Source organism: Trichosurus vulpecula, chromosome 2, assembly GCF_011100635.1.
Source record: "Trichosurus vulpecula isolate mTriVul1 chromosome 2, mTriVul1.pri, whole genome shotgun sequence".
NCBI lineage: Eukaryota > Metazoa > Chordata > Mammalia > Diprotodontia > Phalangeridae > Trichosurus > Trichosurus vulpecula.
The window spans coordinates 123,196,507-123,215,516 of NC_050574.1; the positions used below are offsets into that span (position 1 = coordinate 123,196,507).

A 19,010-nucleotide genomic window follows, 5' to 3' on the forward strand; every position below is an offset into this window, starting at 1 on the left:
TAATTCAACTTTATTTTATTTTCAGTTCCAGATTCTCTCACTCTCCCATCTATTGAGAAATCAAGAAATACAAAACCCATGAAATCATGCAAAACAAATTTCTGCATTATCCATGTTCTTTTTCAAAAAATGAAAGAGAAAAAAGTATGCTTCAATTGAATCCTAAATCCATCAGATCTCTCTCTGGAGGTGGATTGCATTTTTCACCATGAGCCCCTTTGGAATTGTGGGTCATTGTAGTTAATGATCAGAGTCACTAAGTCTTTTTACAATTGATTATCTTTACAATATTGCTGTTACTGTGTAAATTGTTCTCCTGGTTCTGTTTGTATTACTTTGCATCAGTTCATACAAGTCTTCCCCAGTCTTTCTGAAGCCCTCTCCATCATTTCTTACAGCACAGTAATATCCCATTGAAATCATATACCACAACTTGTTCAGACATTCTCCAGCTGATAGGCATTCCTTCTTGCCACCACAAAAAGAGCTGCTATAAATATTTGTACATATAGATCATTTTCCTTTTTCTTTGATATCTTTGAGGATATATATATATATCTGGATTAAAGAGTATGCACAGTTTAGTAACTTTGGGGGCATAGTTCCAAATTGCTTTCCAGAATGGTTGGACGAGTTCACAGCTCCACCAATAGTGCATTATTAGTATACCTATTTTCCCATATTCCCCTCTAGTATTTGTCATCTTCCTTTTCTATCACCTCAGCCAATTTGATGACTGTGTGGTGGCACCTCAGAATTGTTTTAATTTCTCTGATTATTAATGACTTAGAACAAATTTTTTCATATGACTATTGATAACTTTAATTTTTTCCTCTGAAAACTGTGGCTTTATATGCTTCGATCATTTATCAGTTAGGGAATGGCTGTCATTCTTATACATTTGGCTCTGTTTCCTATATATTTGAGAAATCAGACTTCTATCAGAGAAGGATTTTTTCCCCAGTTTCCTACTTTTCTTTTAACTTTATTTTCACCACTTTTATTTGTGTAAAACCTTTCCAACTTTATATAATCAAAATTATCCATTTTACCTCCTATGAGCCTCTCTTTTAAGACCAACTTTCTATTTACTATTTCACCGCTACAATCTGACACCTACTTCTATAATTGGATACTACATAGTACAGTTACTACCACCACCACCACCACCACCCCCAATCCACCAATAACTACTTATGTTAATTAAGTACAAATGGATTGAATGGAAAACTTCATGGAGTCTCAAAATGACCTGGAGTTTTCCCCCTTTTGGTGCCTTTTCTCTAAGCATGAATTGCCCTCCCTCTCCCTCTTTCCCTGTTGAATTCCTTCTAGTCTTATAAACCTCAGCTCATGGACTACCTCCTCTAGGAAGCCTTCTCTGTCCTCCCTAGTTAGTAATGACCTTTCTCTCTGGGTCACTTTGTACCTCCCTGATATGCTTATCCTGCATAATGTTTTATTTATATTTATGTTTGATTCCATAGTAAAGACAGAGCTCCATTATGATGACAGAGACTTTATCTTATTAAAACATCCCCCTCCCTCCCCAGCCCATAGGCTGCTTGCTTGTCTTCCTGCCTCAAATCTCTCCTCAATCGAGTCCATCCTCCACTCAGCTCTCAGATTGCTCTTCCAAAAATGGAGGTCCAACTATGTCACTTCCCCTATTTAGTAAATTCTAGTGGCTCCCTGTTACCCCCAGAATAAAAAATGAAATCCTCTGTTTGACTTTTAAAGCTTTCAAAACCTAGCTCTTCTACCTTTCCAGTCTTCTTATAATTTTGTCGTTGAGTCGTTTCAGTTATGTCCAACTCTCGGCGACCCCATTTGGGGTTTTCTTGGCAAAGATACTGGAGTGGTTTGCCATTTCCTTCTCCAGTTCGTTTTACAAATGAGGAAACTGAGGCAAACAAGGTGAAGTGACTTGCCCAGGGTCATACAACTAATAAGTGCCTGTGGCTGAATTTGAACTCAGATCTTCCTGACTCCAGGCCCAGTGCTCTGTCCACTGCACCATCTAGCTTTTACCCTCCTCTACACAAATTCTTAGATCCAGTGACACTGATCTCCTTGCTTTTCTTTACACCAGGCACTCTGTCTCCCTCCTTATCTCTTCCTCCTAGCTTCCCTGGTTTCCTTTGAGTCTTAGCTAAAATCCCACCTCCTGCAAGAAGCCTTTCCTAGTCCTCCTTAATCTTAGTGCATTTCCTCTAAGATTGCCCCAAGTGCATTCTGTATACTCCTTGTTTGCACATAGGTTTTTGCACGTTGTCTCCCCTATTAGTCTGTAAGCTACTTGAGGGCAGGGACTATGTTTTGCCTTTCTTTGTATCCTTGGTGCTTGGCACAGTTCCTGGCACATAGTGAGTGCTTAATAAATGCTAGTTGCCTGCTAGCCCAATGCTTTGTGCACAGTAAGTGGATGGTTAGTGTTTGCTTAAATTGGTTCAGACATTTTATTTGGTAGGAGCTCAAAGAGAGGGGAGGGAGAAGCCGAGTGGGACAAAGTAGAAAGATCCCAGGACTTGGAAGCCAGAAGACCTTGGTTTGGGGCTTAGCTCTACTATTGACTTTGTGTGATCTAGGCACATCCTTTCTCCTGGCTGACCCTCAGTTTCCCCATTTATAAAAAGGAGAGGTTGGGATTAGATGTGATCCTAAGGGGAGATAGAATGTGATTAGGTCTTGAAAGCTGATGAGGCTTTGCATATAGGGTCAGCAGAAGGGAAGATGACCTTCCCTCTCCCCCCATCCCAGGTCACTCCAGGCATGGGGCATTTTGTGAGCAAAGAGACTATAGTGACCCTGGGATGTTTAGGGGACGGTGAATAAGGGTGTAGCAATAAGGAGGAAGGGAAAGGGGGAAGTCTTGGTTCCTTCATGTTAGATCAAGACTGGAAAGAAGCTACGGAAAAGGGAAGTCGGAATAGGGTGAGAGGCCTTGTGGAGGATCAGAGGGCTGCTTCCTTCCTGACACTGAAAGCAGTTGTTATTGGTCCCCTGGAAGTGGGGCAGGACAGCAAAACCCTGATGCTGGACAGAGGACTGGGGGCTGTTCACCCTAGTGCACGTGGCCCTGACTTCTAAACAAATCACTGACCTCTTCCAAAAAGCTTTCCCACACTAACCCTATGAGGCTGCATAGTTTTTCTCCCCCAAGTCTGGCTCTCCACTTCATAGGAATCTTCTTTAGAAGGCTTGGTGATTCTTTCTATCTTCACACTTGTTACAGATCTCCCTCAGACTAGGGCAGAAGCTGATTCTCCAGGAGGGGGTGTGGAGCTCCCCAAGAACAGGGACCATGTATCCCCCTTAGACCATCAGGCTCTCTGAAGGCAGCAGCTATCTCCCCATTAAGACAGGGGTTTCCTGAAAGCAAAATCTGTGTCTTTCTCCAAGACAGCAGGGCGAGCAAGGTCCCTATCAGCAAGAGAGTGTGAAAGAAAAGGGATCTTGCTATCCTTTTCTACTTTTGTTTTTTTTTTTCTCTTTTGTTTTGGTTTTGGTTTTGGTTCTGTTTCTTCTTTCTCATGATTCATTCCATTGATCATAATTCGTCTTTACAATTTGACTATTGTGTAAATAAGTTCAATGCAAAGTTATATGTAGAAGATATATCGGGTTCCATGCCCTCTTGGGGAGGGAGGTGGGGAGGAGGAGGAAGAAAATCTGGAACTCAAAATCATGTGGAACTGAGCGTTGTAAACTAAAAATAAAAAATCTTAATAAAAAAAAAAAGAAAAGGGATTGTTGTCTTTAGAGAGGTAGCCTTGGCCACCCAGCTGAATTGTGCAGTGTGTAGGGTCAGCAAGGCCTGAGTTCAACACCTGCCTCAGACACTTCCTAGCTGTGTGACCCCAGGAAAGTCACTTTACCTGTCTCAGCCTCAGTTTCCTCATCTGTAAAAGGGAGATGATAATAGCACTGACTTCACTGGGAGGTTGTGAAGGTCAAATGAGATACCATGTAAAGTACTATATAAATGCTAGCTGTTCCTTCAGCAGTATCATTGAGGAGGGTTCTCCCCCTGCCCATGGTTCTTTGCTCCTTCTGTCATCCAATAATGAGGTCAGGTTCTGCCATTGCCACCTCTTCACCCGGCTGGAGAAAGAGGTTCTGGCATCCTGGAGTTGAGGGGTGGGGGGAGAGGAGAGAGAGAGAGAGCACAGGTATGAAAACAGGACCAGAACCAGATTGAAGTGAGGGAGCTGGAGTCGGGGTTCATACATAGGTCCAGCATCTAGCCTACCTTTTGGTTTTACAGAGGAAGACGCTGAGGCCCAGAGCAGGGAAGGAACTTGCTCAACGCCACCAAACTTGTAAGTATTCAATGAGGTACTACAACATAATAATAGCTATCACTGATATAACCTTTAAGGTTTGCAAGGAGCTTCGTGTGATAACTCATTTGATCCTCACCATGACCCTGGGTGGTAAGTGCTCTTATTATCCCCATTTTACAGATGAGAAAACCAGGGCAAATAGAAATTAAATGACATACCCAGGATTACACAGCTAGTAAGTGTCTGAGGCGGGATTTGAACTCAGGGCTCCCTATCTCCCAAGACCTACACTCTATCTACCATAGCACCTAGTTGCCTCTCCTTTCACTTAGATCTCCTGTTTTGGAGCCCATTGCCCTTTACAATTCTAATACCCTGCTACTACTGGCCCCTCCCCACCCGAGTCTCCTCGAAGAGCCCCCATCCCTCCTCAGTCTTCATCCCTCTGTTTGCTCCATGACCTGATCTTCTCTGGGCTCTCCTTCAACAATCTTCTGTCCTCCTGCTCACCTCTGCTCCTGTTTCGGTCAGGCCTTTCTAGAACCCTGTTCTTCCAATACCAACCCTTGCAAGGGGCTGGATCCTTGCAAAGTAGAACTGTGAGCCCCGGGGGCAGAGGTGCCCTAACCTGAGGACGACTTAACTATAGGAATACTGAGAATGATGCTCAGCCCTCATGCCTGCCCCACAGTCTCTCAAAGTCATAGAACACAAAGAACTGCAGAACAAGGGTCATTCTTGCCCTAGAACATAGAACATGAAAGCAGACAGAATGCTTCAGAGCTGGGAGGGACTTCAGAACATAGAATATTAGGGCTTGAAGAGAATATAGAACAATGAATCCAGAGCTGAGAGGGCCCTTCAAATCTAATCCAAAGTTCTCATTTTACAGAAAAGGAAACTGAGGCCACAAGCTTCGTATGGAGGCCCACTGATTTCCAGCTCAAAGGTCTTCCCATTGCTCCTCTCCCCTTCCTCACAAGATCCATGGTCTCTTGGTAAGATTACAATTCTGTTCCTCTTATTCTTCTTAAAGATTTCTTTTTGACTTCCTGAGTTTCCTGTGAAACCACAAATACCCCCTGAAAACTGGATTGCCCTAAACTCATTATCAGCCCTTTTAAAGTATTATCTCAGGGCAGGTAGGTGGCATAGAGCACTAGCCCTGGAGTCAGGAGAACTTGAATTCAAATCCGGCCTCAGACACTTGACACATTTACTGTGTGACTTTGGGCAAGTCACTTAACCTCAATTGCCCTGCCTTCCCCCCTGCAAAAAAAAATAAATAAATAAAGTGTTACCTCATTTGATCCTCACAACAATCCCAGGAGGCAGGTACTATTATTATCCCCATTTTATAGTTGGGGAAACTGAGGCAGACAGGTTAAGTGACTTGCCCTGGGTCACAGAGCATTTGAACTTGAGGAGAGAGAAGTCTTAATAACTAGGGGATGGCAGTGGGGGAAGAAATCAGGGAAAGCTTCCTGGTATCCCTCACTCAAATCCAATTCAATTGCAAGTCATGTCATCATCTCCCCGATGTCATGGTCCTCCATGAGAACTAAGAACACACCACACAACCACACACAATAAAGAATGGGTGGGAATTCAATGGTCAAAAAAGGTGAATGAACATTCTAAACACAGAGAATGGCCTGGACAGAGACGGGAAATTCTGGGGTGGATTTGGGGAACAGAATCAACCATTTTGACTTGTGCGTAGGGGAGTAGGTTGTGGCAAGGTTGGAAAGGTAGGTAAGGTGACACCAGGTTGTGGGAGACTTTGGACATCGGAATAAGGAATTTGAATTTTACTCAGAAGACAAGGAGTCGCTGCATAAGAAAGATCATTCTGGTAGTAGATACAGGATGGAATGGAGAAGGGAGAAAGCAAAGGTGGGAGGACCTTTATAATAAAGACTTTATAATAAAGACTATCATCATGATTTTCCAGGATAATTATAATTATGGGCACATCTCATACTGAGTAGAAAAGTGGAGATATTGGGAGAGATACTCTGTAAAAAGCCTATCCCAAGGCCTTGGGCCACTTAGAGCTAATCCGAGTCCCTTGACAAGTGGCCCTGGCTTTCACCTTTCGCCCTTGTTCAGTCGTTCCAGTTGTGTCCAACTCCTTGCGACCCCTCATGGGGTTTTCTTGGCAAAGATTCTTGAAATGATTTCCCATTTCCTTCTCTAGCTCATTTTACAGATGAGGAAACAGAGGCAAACAGGGTTAACTGACTTGTTCAGGGTCATGCAGCTGAGGCCAGATTTGAATTCAAGTCTTGCCGACTCCAGGCCCAACACTGTATCCACCATACCGCCTAGCTGCCCCTAAAAATAAGAATAGGATATTATTAACAATAACAAATGACAACCAGCATATACTTAGCACTTTTGAGTTGTTACAACCCTTTCCAACCCTCTTTTTATTTCAGATGAGGAAGTGGAAATCCAGAGGAGTTTAGTGATTTGGACAAGGTCACACAAGTTTCCTTATTTTACAAATGAGGAAACTGAGGCCCATACAGGAAGAATGTTTTTCCCAAGGTCACACAAACCTCAGACTGACCAAAGTCTAGAAACTAATATTAATCCTTTTTGAAATACCATATTCCTCCCAATTTAAAAAGTTGTAAATATTGTAAATTATAAATATTGACCAGAATTCAGAATATGCCATAATAGATACATTGCACCCAATTCATCTGTGAGCCAGTCTTTTTGTAATTACCCCCAGTGTAGCCAGCCCCTTTCTTGGCTACATCAGAGGAGATGGGAGAAAAAAGAGACACAGATACTGGAAACAGAATACAGTACAATTCTGTGGGGTTCAGACTCTAGGAAGGGCTCTTAACCTGGCATCGGCAGACTTGTTTTAAAAAATATTCTTGTAACCAGATTTCAATATAATGGGTTTCCTTTGTAATTTCATAGGATTCTGTGTATTTTATCTGATGCTTTTAAAAACATGATGGTACAGAGAAGGGGTCCATAGAATTTATCAATCTGCTCAAGGTGTCTGGACACTGAAGTTAACAAGCACTTTATTAAGTGCTTACTGTATGCCCATGGACACTTTGAACTTAGTGTATCACAGACATCTCTAACTCAGTATGTCCTAAAAAAAAAAACTCATTATCTTTCCCCCAAAAGCCACCTGACCTCAGAACTTCCCAATTTCTGTCTAGGAAACTACCCTGTTTTACCATGGAAAGTTACCCCCCAACCCCAAGAGCCATTCTAGTCAATAAACATTATAAAGAGTTTATATATAAGAGCTTAGCTTTTGCTAAACACTGGGAATACAAGCAGATAGATGGTCCCTGCCCTCAAATTTACATTCTAATGGGTGGGGGGAACCACATATAAAACAAAAAAAGAAAAGTGGAAGGGGTTTGGGGAGGGTGCAAGAAGGTACCTTCAAGGGCCTGGTAGAGGCCAGAGTGGAACCCAGAGAGCGATGAAGGAGGGAACCTGGCTGGTCTGGGCAAGTTCCCTAAAGTGGAGGTTCTGAGAGAAACAAAAAAGGTTAGCAGCCCCCAATCTAGGGGCTGTAGAAGGCAATGAAGGGAGAGGGCTCTGTGGTTTAGGAAGGCTTCCTGGAAGAGGTGGGACTGGATTTGGACCTTTAAGGAAGGTGGAAGGGAACTAGCATTTATAAATACCTACTATGTGCCAGGCACTTTACCTGTATTAACTCATTTGATCCTCACAACAACCTTGGGAGGTAGGTGCTATTATTATCCCCATTTTACAGTTGAGGAAACTGAGGCCAGCAGAGGTTAAGCGACTTGCCCAAGGTCACACAGTTAGTAAGTGTCTGAGGGTAGATTTGAATTCACTTCTTCCTGATGACAGATGCAGTGCTTTATCTGCTGAGCCACCTAGATAAGGTTAGATGTGGTTTCAAATAAAGAAGAGAAATCTCTCTCTCTCTCTTCCTCCCTCCCTCCCTCTCTTTCTCCCATCAGTTGGTGAGTTCAGCATCCTCATCCTACCCTGCTGCTGAGGCCTCCTAGGGCCATGGAGACTCCCAATGGGACAGAGCCTTGGTACGAGAGTCTGCAGGCAGTTCTGAGAGCGCTGAATGCCACACTACACAGGAGCCTTCCTTGTCGACCAGGGCCAGGGCCAGGACCGCTGCTGGGGAACCAGACCCATGCTGGCCGAAATGACAATTCCTACATGTACATCCTCTTTGTCATGTTTCTCTTCGCTGCCACAGTAGGCAGCCTCATCCTGGGCTACACACGCTCCCGCAAGGTGGACAAGCGCAGTGACCCCTACCATGTCTACATCAAGAATCGCGTGTCTATGATCTGATGCTGTGGAGATGGCAAGGAGGTGGACTCAAGCATTCTGAGGCTGGCAGAGGTTCGAGGCCCCTGCTGGGAAGCGGAATGCCAAGTTTGCAGCCTTTCAGATTTCCGAGGTTGAATCTGGCTACCCCAAAGTTCACCCTAGGATTTAGAGCTAGGTCCACATTAAGTCCAACCCTCTCACTTTACAGATTGTGAAAACTAAAGACCAGATTGGGACAGTGGTTTGCCTTAGAACACACAGGTGACTCAGTTCCTCAGTGCTCCCATATATAATTCAGTTCACCAAACATTTACTGCTCTGTTTGCAGTGCCATAGTCAGACCTATGGAGGACACAGAAAAGAATACGACATAGTCCATGTTCTCATATACCTTATACTCTGGAAAAGGAGGCATGTGCACAGATAATCATAATACAAAGCAGAATGTGCTCGGGACCATAATGAAAGTACAGACACAGGGCTGGATGGGCAGAGGTGCTCAAAAGAGAGAACATTTCTAGCTGGGGAGTGGTAAAGGTTTGTATCTGGGTGGAGGTGGGGAACCAAGGAAGACTTCCTGGAAGAGGAGGCAGCATTTAAATTTTGTGTGTGTGTGTGTGTGTGTTTGTGCATATGTGTATCTCAGGCAAAGCAATCATAGAAAGTAAGGTTTGGGCCATAGGAGACAGGCATGCCATGACTCAGGAAAGCCAGTTGAAAGACCTGATAGCAATCTACTCCAGGAATTAACTGCTGTCGACAAGCATCTTCCCAGCAGCATCTGGGGCCATCTCCAGTCATCCTGATGTGTATTTGGCCACTGGAGGACAAAGTGAGGCTGGTGACTTTGCACAGCCCTCCCTCACTGAAATCCAATTCATTTGCATATTATGGCATCACCTCCTGTCCTCTTTGAAAACGAAGGATAAACAGCAATCCTAGCAGCAATGAGCAAAAAGGGGTCTATGAAAGACAGTGATCTTGAAAGCAGCCAAATCTGCAGTGGGAGGCCTAGAGGCATGGCACAGCATGTGGACATAGCCAATAGAATCAAGACTAAGGAATTTGGGGATCTCTCCCCACTGCAGCTGTCTTAGACTCTGGGGTCAGCACTTCCTCATTGTGAGTCAATGTTAACTCTCTGGGTTTTCCGTCCATGAGTTTCACAACTCAGGGTCTGGATACCATCTGGGTGTCCCAAGAGGATGTGAGTGCCTGATCATGGCTCTCTTTGTCTGTCTGTATCTGGGTAGCAGGAGTGAGCCGGGGCATGCCACATGCTGCTCTGATAACAATAAATGACCTCTGCTGATTTAGCTGGTCCTAAGAATAGCAGTCTCAAGCTCTTCTTCTCCTTCGTAATTAAGGACTAATTTAAAGGAAGAGCCTGACATTTCTAAGGGTTTCAAAACACATACTGAGAGAAGTGAAAGAAGTCCAGATAAAAGGAATAGTGGGTGAGCAGGGCACAGAAATGCTGGGGAAGGATGAAACTGTGGGTCACTCATTCTGGTTAAGGCATGGAGTACATGATGGGGAGCAGTACGAGAAAGCACCCATAAGGGAGGGCAGACCCAAGACCTAAAAGGCTTTGAATGCTGTAGTGAGGAGTCTTAACTTTGCCCTGTGGGCTATTTGGAGCCACAGGGGAGAGATGGGTTCTCAAAAACTGTACTTTGGGAAGATGACCATCAGGGTGTGAAAGAGAGAGGAAGAAGGACAACGTACAATCATATGCCTTCAGAGTTTTAGAAATCCCAGCAGAGGCTTCAGGAGCAAGTAGCTAAGATAACCATTGGACACACTGAGCCAGATGCCCTTGGCCACCACTTCCACTGTTCCGTTGTCTTGGAATGGAAAGAGCCATGTTCCTACCCACCAGGCTTCCAGATGTCACCTTTGATTGTCCAGTAAGAAATTGGTCAGAAGGACAGGGGACTGATGCTGGGCAGCCACACTGGGTCAGTAAGGGAAAAGAGAAGACTGGGGGCACAAGGGGAGGCAGAGAGGAGAGAGCCAGTGGACTGGGCTACTGGAATGGCCTCTTCTGTTGAAAATAATAACAATCATGCAAGGATCTAAGACAACTCTAAAAGACTCATGATGGAAAATGCTGTCCATATCCAGAGAAAGAACTATGGAGTCTGAATGCAGACCAAAGCATACTATTTGTTGTCTCTCTTTTTTGTTTTGTTTTGTTTTTTCTTTCTCGTGGCTTCTCCCATTCATTCTAATTCTTCTTTACAACATGATTAATGTGAAAATATTTTAATAAGACTGTATATGTAGAGACTTTATCAGATTGCACACTGTTTTGGGGAGAATGGAAGGGAGGGAGGTGGAGAAAATTTAAAACTCAAAAGTTTATGGAAGTGAATGTTGAAAACTAAAATTAAATAAATTAATTTAAAGAAAAAGGAAAATAATCCCTCAAGCTTGTGTAATGCTTCATTTCTTTTAAATCTTATTTTCATGTGCCTTATCATTGGATCCATAGAAACTCCCTGCAAGTAAGTAGTGCTGAGGGGTTATTCCTCCTATTTGACAGATGGACAAACTGAGTCAAAGTGAATACCCAAGGTTGGTCTCCCAAATATAGTAGAGGCAGGTTTAGAATCTGGATCACCTGACTCCTACATAGAGTTTAGGCTGCATGAATACAAGCCCGGCCTAGTATTCAAAGAGGTAGTAGTTTCACTGTCCAACTCAGGATCCCAATCTAAAGTATTGTTTTCAGTTTGTGGGAAAAAAGGAAGTCACTTTTGCATAAAAGCCAAGTTGCTAAACAAGATGCAGGTGCTTACAAGGCAGCTGGAAATTACAAAGAAAATGAGGGGAAGGGGGCAAGGTAATGGCAGATATTAAGGGGGGCCTGTGGTACCCAGCCAATGGGGAAACAAGAGGAAACCACGAATTCAGGAATAGGGAATAAAAAGCTGTGTATTTGTCTCAATGGCTGCACCTATTGTCAGGGGCCACTCTTGCAAGACTGTTAAATAAAAGTCCTTCCTGACTCACCAGAGGCTTCATGGAGTTCTTGGTAAGAAGCTTGTTTCTTACAAGTTTCAGGCCACCTTTTAAGGACATTGGCAAACTGGAGCATATGTAGAGGAGAGCTACCATGGAAAACGGATGAGATACCATACCTTTTGAGTATTAGTGGAAAGAACCTGGGATGTTTCTCCAAGAAGCAATATGCTACAGGGGATAAAGCACAGAATTTGGAGTTGGCAAGACTTGGGTTCAAATCCTGCCTCTGGTACCCACCTAGCTGTGTGGCCTTTCTCAGTTTTAAAAATCTTGTGTTTCTCATCTGTAAAATGGGGAACTCTCACTGGGTTGCTGTAAGACTCAAATGAGATGTCTGTACAGCGTCTTTAAACTTTAAAGCACTCTACATGGTGTCTAAAAAAATCTTAATATAATTTTTTTTGGTGGGGGCAGGGCAATTGGGGTTAAGTGACTTGCCCAAGGTCACACAGCTAGTACTTGTGTCAAGTGCCTGAGCCAGATTTGAACTCAGGTCCTCCTGACTCCAGGGCCAGTGCTCTACTCACTGCGCCAGCTAGCTGCCCCCAAAATATCAATATAATTAAGGTTTTAAATTGTACTAAGATTTTTTGGGGACACCTGTATAAATGTGAGTTCACAGGATCATAGACTAACGGTTGGCAGGAACCTTGGACAGCATCTAGTCCAAGCCCCTCATGTTACAAATGAAGAACTGAGGCTCAGAGACATCAAGTTACTCTATTCAGCCTAGAGAAGAGTTAGGGGAATGTGGAACTGTCTTCAATGCTTAACACAGTGTTTTGCACATACTAGGTGCATAAGAAATGCTTTCTGATTTGACTTCAGGTATTTGAGAAGTTAACATAGGGTGGGGGAGCAATCCTGTTCTATGTAATCCCAGAGAGCAGAACTTGGGGGCTGTTGGGAGGGGAGCTACAGGGAGACAAATTTCTACCCCCCCCAACATAAGGGTAGGTGGAGCTGGGAGACCACCACTACACACATGCCAGTCATGCCCCATACACTGGCATGCATATGCAGCTAGATATACAGAAAGTTACCAGTTCACATTTTTATAACATTTTAAGGCTTGCAAAGCACTTTCCTCATAATATCCCTATGAGGAAGGGAGTGAAACTGCTTACTAAGCCCATTTTACAGAAGTTAAATGACTTTGCCCAAGATCACATGCCTAATGAATGGCAAAGCCTAAAGCGGAGCTTTTTGAAGCTAAGTCTTCTTGTATGTATGTAAGCATTCTTGTACTTTATTCAATGATAGGTAGGATTTTGAGCAATCTGGGACCCTGAGATCATCTAATTCAACCCCCTCATTTCCCTGATGAGGAAACTAATGCCCAGAGAATAATAATAGCAGTCATATAGCACTTTACCTATGTTAGCTCACTTTATCCTCACAACAACCCTGGGAGATGAGTGCTGTTACTATCCCTGTTGTTGAAGAAACTGAGGCAGACAAAGGGGAAGTGATTTGCCCAGAGTGGAGAACCTGCATCCTTGAGGCCACATGTGGCTTTCTAGGTCCCTGGGTGCAGTCTATTGACTGAGTCCAAGTTTTACAGGACAGAATCCTTTTATTAAAGGCATTTGTTCTGTGAAGTTTTGATTCAGTCAAAGGGCTGCCCTTGAGGACCTAGAGGGCCACCTGTGGCCCCGAGGCTACAGCTGCACCACCCCTGCAAGTCACATAGCTAGTAAATACCTGAGGCTGGACCTGTTTCCAGGCCCACCCATTTCCAGGCACTATGGCGCCACCTAGCAGCCAGAGAGATTGCGTGACTTCTCCAAGGTCCCACAGGTAAATAGCACATCTGAGATTCAAACTCCCTCCCTCCCTCTCTCTCTCTCTCTCTCTCTCTCTCTCTCTCTCTCTCTCTCTCTCTTTCTCTCTCTGTATATGTGTGTATGTGTGTATATATGTATGTAATTATATATATGTGTGTGTATATGTGTGTGTGTATGTGTGTGTATGTGGATATATAAAAACAAAAGTCATTCCCCAATAGGTAAGTGGTCAAAGGATATGAATAGTTTTCCAAAGAAAAACTTCGAACCATAAGCAACCATATTAAAGAATGCTCCACCTCACTAATAATAGAAATGTGAATCAAAACAACACAGAGATTTCACCTCACAGACTTCAAATTGGCAAAGATGACAAAAGATGGGAATAGTCAATGTTGGAAGAGTGTAGGAAGATTGGCCTACACATCCCTTGTCTGAGCTGTAAATCGATACAACCATTTTGGAAAGTGATTTGAAATTATGCAAATAAAGTGACTAAAATGTCCGTGCCCTTTGACCCAGAGATTTCACTACTAGGCTTATACCCCAAAGAAACTATTGGTAAGAAGAAAGTCCCCATATACACAAAAATATTTATAGCAGCACTGTTTTGTGATAGTAAGGAATTAGGGACAAAGTAGATACCCTCTGACTAGGTGGGAATAGCTAAACAAATTGTGGTACATGAATGTAATGGAATACTACTGTGCTGTAAAAAATATGATGAATACAGAGAAATATGAAAAGATCTTTATGAACTGATGCAAAGAGAAGTAAGCAGAGCCAAGGAAACAATATATACAATGACTACAACAAAGTACATGGAAAGAACAACCACAAAATAATCAAAACTGAATGTTACAAAATTACGAAGAACCAGCAAGGCTCAAAAGAAGAGATGAGAAGCCCCCACATTACCCTTTTGTAGAAGTGGAAGATCTGTGAGTATAGTACATTGCACATATTTTCAGACTTTTTCAATGTATTGATCAGTTTTGCTGATTTTTTTTTTGCTTTAAAAATATTTCTTATATGGGATGGCTCTCTGGCAGGAGGAGGGGAGAGATACTGGGGAAAATATGGTAATGTAAAGAAAGACATCAACTCAGTGTTTTCAATTTTTAAAATAAAAAAGCTAATAGAGGATTTTGTATTTTATCCTGGAGGTAATAGGGAGCCACTAAACTTTATTGAGAAGGAAGGCCTGGAGGGGAGGGAGCAAGGTGATGGGGGATATTTTGACCTGGTCAAAACTGCCTTTTAAGAAATTCACTTTTAAAAGGACCCACATGTACAAAAATTTTTATAGCAGTTCTTTTTGTGGTGGCAAAGAATTGGAAAATGAGGGGATGCCCATCAGTTAGGGAATGGCTGAACAAGTTGTGGTATATGAATGTAATGGAATACTATTGTTCCATAAGAAATGGATTTCAGAAAAACCTGGAAAGAACTGATTCTGAGTGAAGTGAGAAGAACAAGGAGAATACAGTAACACAGTAACAGCCACATTGTTTGATGACTGACTTTGTTAGACTTAGCTCTTCTGAGCAATGCAATGATCTAGGACAGTTCCAAAAGATTCATGATGGAAAATGCTAACCACATCCAGAGAAAGAACTATGGAATCTGAATGTAGATCAAAGCATATTATTTTCTCCTTTGTTCTTTCTTTTTCTGTTTTTTTTCTTTCTTGTGGTTTTTCCCTTTTGTTCTGATTCTTCTTTTACAACATGACTAATGTGGAAATATGTTTAATATGATTGTACATGTACAGTCTACATCAGATTGCATGCTGTCTAGGGGAGGGGGTGGAGATGGAGGGAGAAAATTTAGAACTCAAAGTCTTATAAAAGTTAATGTTGAAAACTAAAAATAAATAAAATAATTAAAAAAAAGAAATTCACTTTTACTCATGATGGAAAATGCTATCCACATCCAGAGAAAGAACTATGGAGTCTGAATACAGATTGAAGAATACTATTTTCTCTTTCTTTTTTTTCTTTCTCATGGTTTTTCCCTTTTATTCTGACTCTTCTTTCACAATATGACTAATGTGGAAATATGTTTAATATGATTGTACATGTATAGCCTATATCAGATTACATGCTGTCTAGGGGAGGGGGAAGAGGATGGAGGGGAGAAAATTTGAACTCATAGTCTTATAAAAGTTAATATTGAAAACTAAAAAAAGAGAAAGAAAGAAATTTAAGGGAAAAAAAGAAATTCACTTTTTTGATGGAGCAGAGGGATCAACCAGAAGGCTGTTGAAATAATCCAGGCCAACGGTAGCCAGCCTTATGGTTATGAGCCTCTCAATTTTAGCTCAAGCACTAAATCTCCTGCTGGATTTGTATGTGAAGCCCTTCCAGTCTGAGAGGACTGGCCAGCGCTTGTGCTCTGCTGACATAACCTACAGGAGTGTAGCACATACAGGCTTCAGGTTCCCAGGGGGCATATGTATTGTGATTAGGTTCAGAATAAAATTGATCTGATATATGTGGAAGTGGAACTGAAAAACTATCACTACACATATTCCTCCAGCCCTAGCCATGATACATATCCATGTCCCATAAAATTTTTACATATCAGTTTTATATTTTTAATGCCATTAGTCATCAACATTAGCTCAGCACTAGTACCTTCTTCCTCTGGAAGATAAAAAGCAACTCCAACTTGGGGGAAGGGGTAGAAAGTGGGGGCAGGGGTAGGGCTGGGAAGAGAGAGGAGAAGACCTAGGATGGGGTATGTGCTGGAACCAGCTAGAACTGACTCGTTAGAGTCAATTGTTAAATTTTCAGTGTGAATATTTACACCTTGGAAATCTGCAAAGGCTATAAGTGAGGACTTGATTTATTGTTTTCTTGATTTCTAGACTTAAAAAAGCAACAAAGATGATTTTAATTAGACTTCTATTTTGTTCCAATCAGCATTAATCAGTTTGGTGTGATTCCATAGGGGTAATGATTGCAAGCAATTATTAGTGATATACTCATCTAATAATATGCATTTAGTCAGTTTAGTCAACTAATAATATAAGAATAACATGCATTAATGCATATTTTACACATATCATATAGGAACAATTAGATAAGATAGAGTCTTTGTTATAGTAGGCCTCAATCTTTAAAACCTATGAATTCACTGTTCACCATTTATTTACCAGTTATGAAGTTTTCTTGCCTAACCACAAGATGGCTGATTGACCAAACCCAGTGTGGGTTGGATGTGTTGATGTGATATGGAAAGTCCCCCAACTTATTTCGGTTCCTCCAGATCACCTTTTTTTTGCCCAACATGAGCAGGGGACCATCTTATAACCACTTAGTGGAGAGGACCCTTGCCTTGCACATCCTGTGAGGATCATTTCTGCCCTTCCTGGAGGGTCAAAAACAAAGTCTATCAACCAATGAGCCTCTGCATTTTACTTTGCCTCTTCTAAGTGTCTGGGTATCAAGACCTACAAAAATTAAGCCCTGGGGAAAGGAGCCATCTCAGATCATGAGGAAGATCTGAGGTCCCATTCATTGAAGGGTCCCTTTAACGAATCGTCAATGGCTTGCAGCTTTGCCTCAGATTAGACAATTTTGGACCCCACAATGGAGAAAATGCTAATAATGCAGATTTAATTGAAAAGTATACCAAGCATGCATGTTCTTTAGAGGTCCTGTTGTTAAACTTTTACCAGCACACCCCTGCAATAATATCAGCCAGCACTAGTGAAGTAGCTACGATATTACTGAATTAGCTTCACAAAACTTGGCACGTCCAAACCAGAACTCATCACTCTTCTTACTCATCTTTCTGACTTCCTTATGTCTATTGATATCCCCAGCACATCTCCAACCCTTCATGTTCAGAAATTGACTGTGATTTCTCTCATTCTCTTCCTACCTTCATCCAACCAGTGACCAAGTCTTGGAGATTCTGCAGTTTCTCTTGTCAGAGATAGGTTCTCTAACCATTAAGCCAAATGTTTCACAATTCAACCAACATTTACTAGTTGAAATGAGTGAGGGGCAGTGATCTGGTACAGAGGATAGAGAGTAGACCTTGGACTTAGCAAGTCTTGGATTCAAGTCCTGTCTCTGATACATGCTGCTAAACTATGTGACCCTTGGGTAATTTACTTAATTTCTGTTTTCTAGGTAACTCTTTAAAATGACAAGTTACAGACTAGTTTATGATCTACATAGGTAGGAGAGTTTCCACACAGGGATCCCTCACACTAATGAAATCACAAGTCTAGACCAAAAAAAGAAAGAAAGAAAAGAAGAGAGAGAGAAAGAGAGACAGAGAGAGGAAGGAAGGAAAGAAGGAAGGAAGAAGGAAGGGAAGAAAGGAAAAGAAAGGAAAGGAAAGGAAAGGAAAGGAAAGGAAAGGAAAGGAAAGGAAAGGAAAGGAAAGGAAAGGAAAGGAAAGGAAAGGAAAGGAAAGGAAAGGAAAGGAAAGGAAAGGAAAGGAAAGGAAAGGAAAGGAAAGGAAAGGAAAGGAAAGGAAAGGAAAGGAAAGGAAAGGAAAGGAAAGGAAAGGAAAAGAAAGGAAAGGAAAGGAAAGGAAAGGAAAGGAAAGGAGGAAGCAAGGAAGAGAGGAAGGGAAGGAGGGAGGGAGGGAAGGAAGAAGGAAGGAAAAGAAAATTAACATGATGAGATAATGTTATGTAGTCAAAAGAGTACTAAGTTTGAAGTCAGAAGACCTGGGCTCTGCTACAGTGAGCAAAGCACCTAACACCTTTATTTTTAGAGTTGAACTAGATCAGGGTTTTTTGGGTCATGGGCCCCTTTGTCTATCTGGTGAAGCCTATGGATCCCTTCTCAGAATTATGTTTTTAAGTGTATAAAATAAAGTATGGAGGATTGCAAAGGAAAGCAATTGTATTGAAATACAGTTATTAAAAAAATTTTAAACCCCAGGTAAGGACCCCTGGTTTAGATGATCTCTATTGCTTATAAAAGTCTTTTTCCATACATCAACGCTGTGAAGTAGGTTATGGAAATATTATTAATCAAATCAATCAGTAAACATTTATTAAGTGCCTACTATGAGCCAGGCACTGTGCTAAGGCTGGGGATACAAAAAGACAGTCCCTGACTTCATGGAATTTACAATCTAATGTTACAATCTAATCTTTCTCCATTTTAGGAAAAAACTGAGGCTCAGAGAAATTGCTTGACTTGCCAGAGGGCAGATTCGTAATGAGAGAAATCGCAGTTGACTTCTGAGCCTGGGGGCTGGAGATGTGCTGGGGCTATCAACAGAAATAAGGAAGTCAGAAAGATGAGCAAGAAGGTGAACGAGTGATCCATGAACCGAGGTATTTGGGGCACTAAGTCTAGGGTTCCTTCCCTTATACCGCGTTGTTGGCTATGGTCAGGACCCTGGGATCCTGTGAGTAGGATCCTAGTTTGGAGGCAGGGTCCTGAGTTCAGTGAACATTTAGTGGAGGAGTGAGACATCCATGTACCCCCAATCTCCTCTCTGGGTTCAGGAAATGTGGGCTCATCATTCCCCTCTTCGTTTTTCTTCATGTGAATGGTCTTTTTGTCTGATCTCAGAGTGCCCCCTTCTGGTCTATCCCAGGAATGTGGTTGATGGTGCTTCA

The 19,010-nt window shown here is 42.2% G+C and overlaps 1 protein-coding gene across 1 annotated transcript; it reads left to right on the plus strand.

Moving 5' to 3' along the window:
- Positions 1 to 4,275: 4,275 nt before the first annotated feature.
- Positions 4,276 to 9,157, plus strand: KCNE3 (potassium voltage-gated channel subfamily E regulatory subunit 3). The gene is made up of 3 exons (XM_036745721.1): positions 4,276 to 4,322; positions 5,179 to 5,284; positions 8,264 to 9,157. Exon 3 carries the CDS (start codon positions 8,316 to 8,318, stop codon positions 8,613 to 8,615), a length of 300 nt encoding a protein of 99 aa, XP_036601616.1. The 5' UTR covers positions 4,276 to 4,322; positions 5,179 to 5,284; positions 8,264 to 8,315; the 3' UTR covers positions 8,616 to 9,157.
- Positions 9,158 to 19,010: the final 9,853 nt, after the last annotated feature.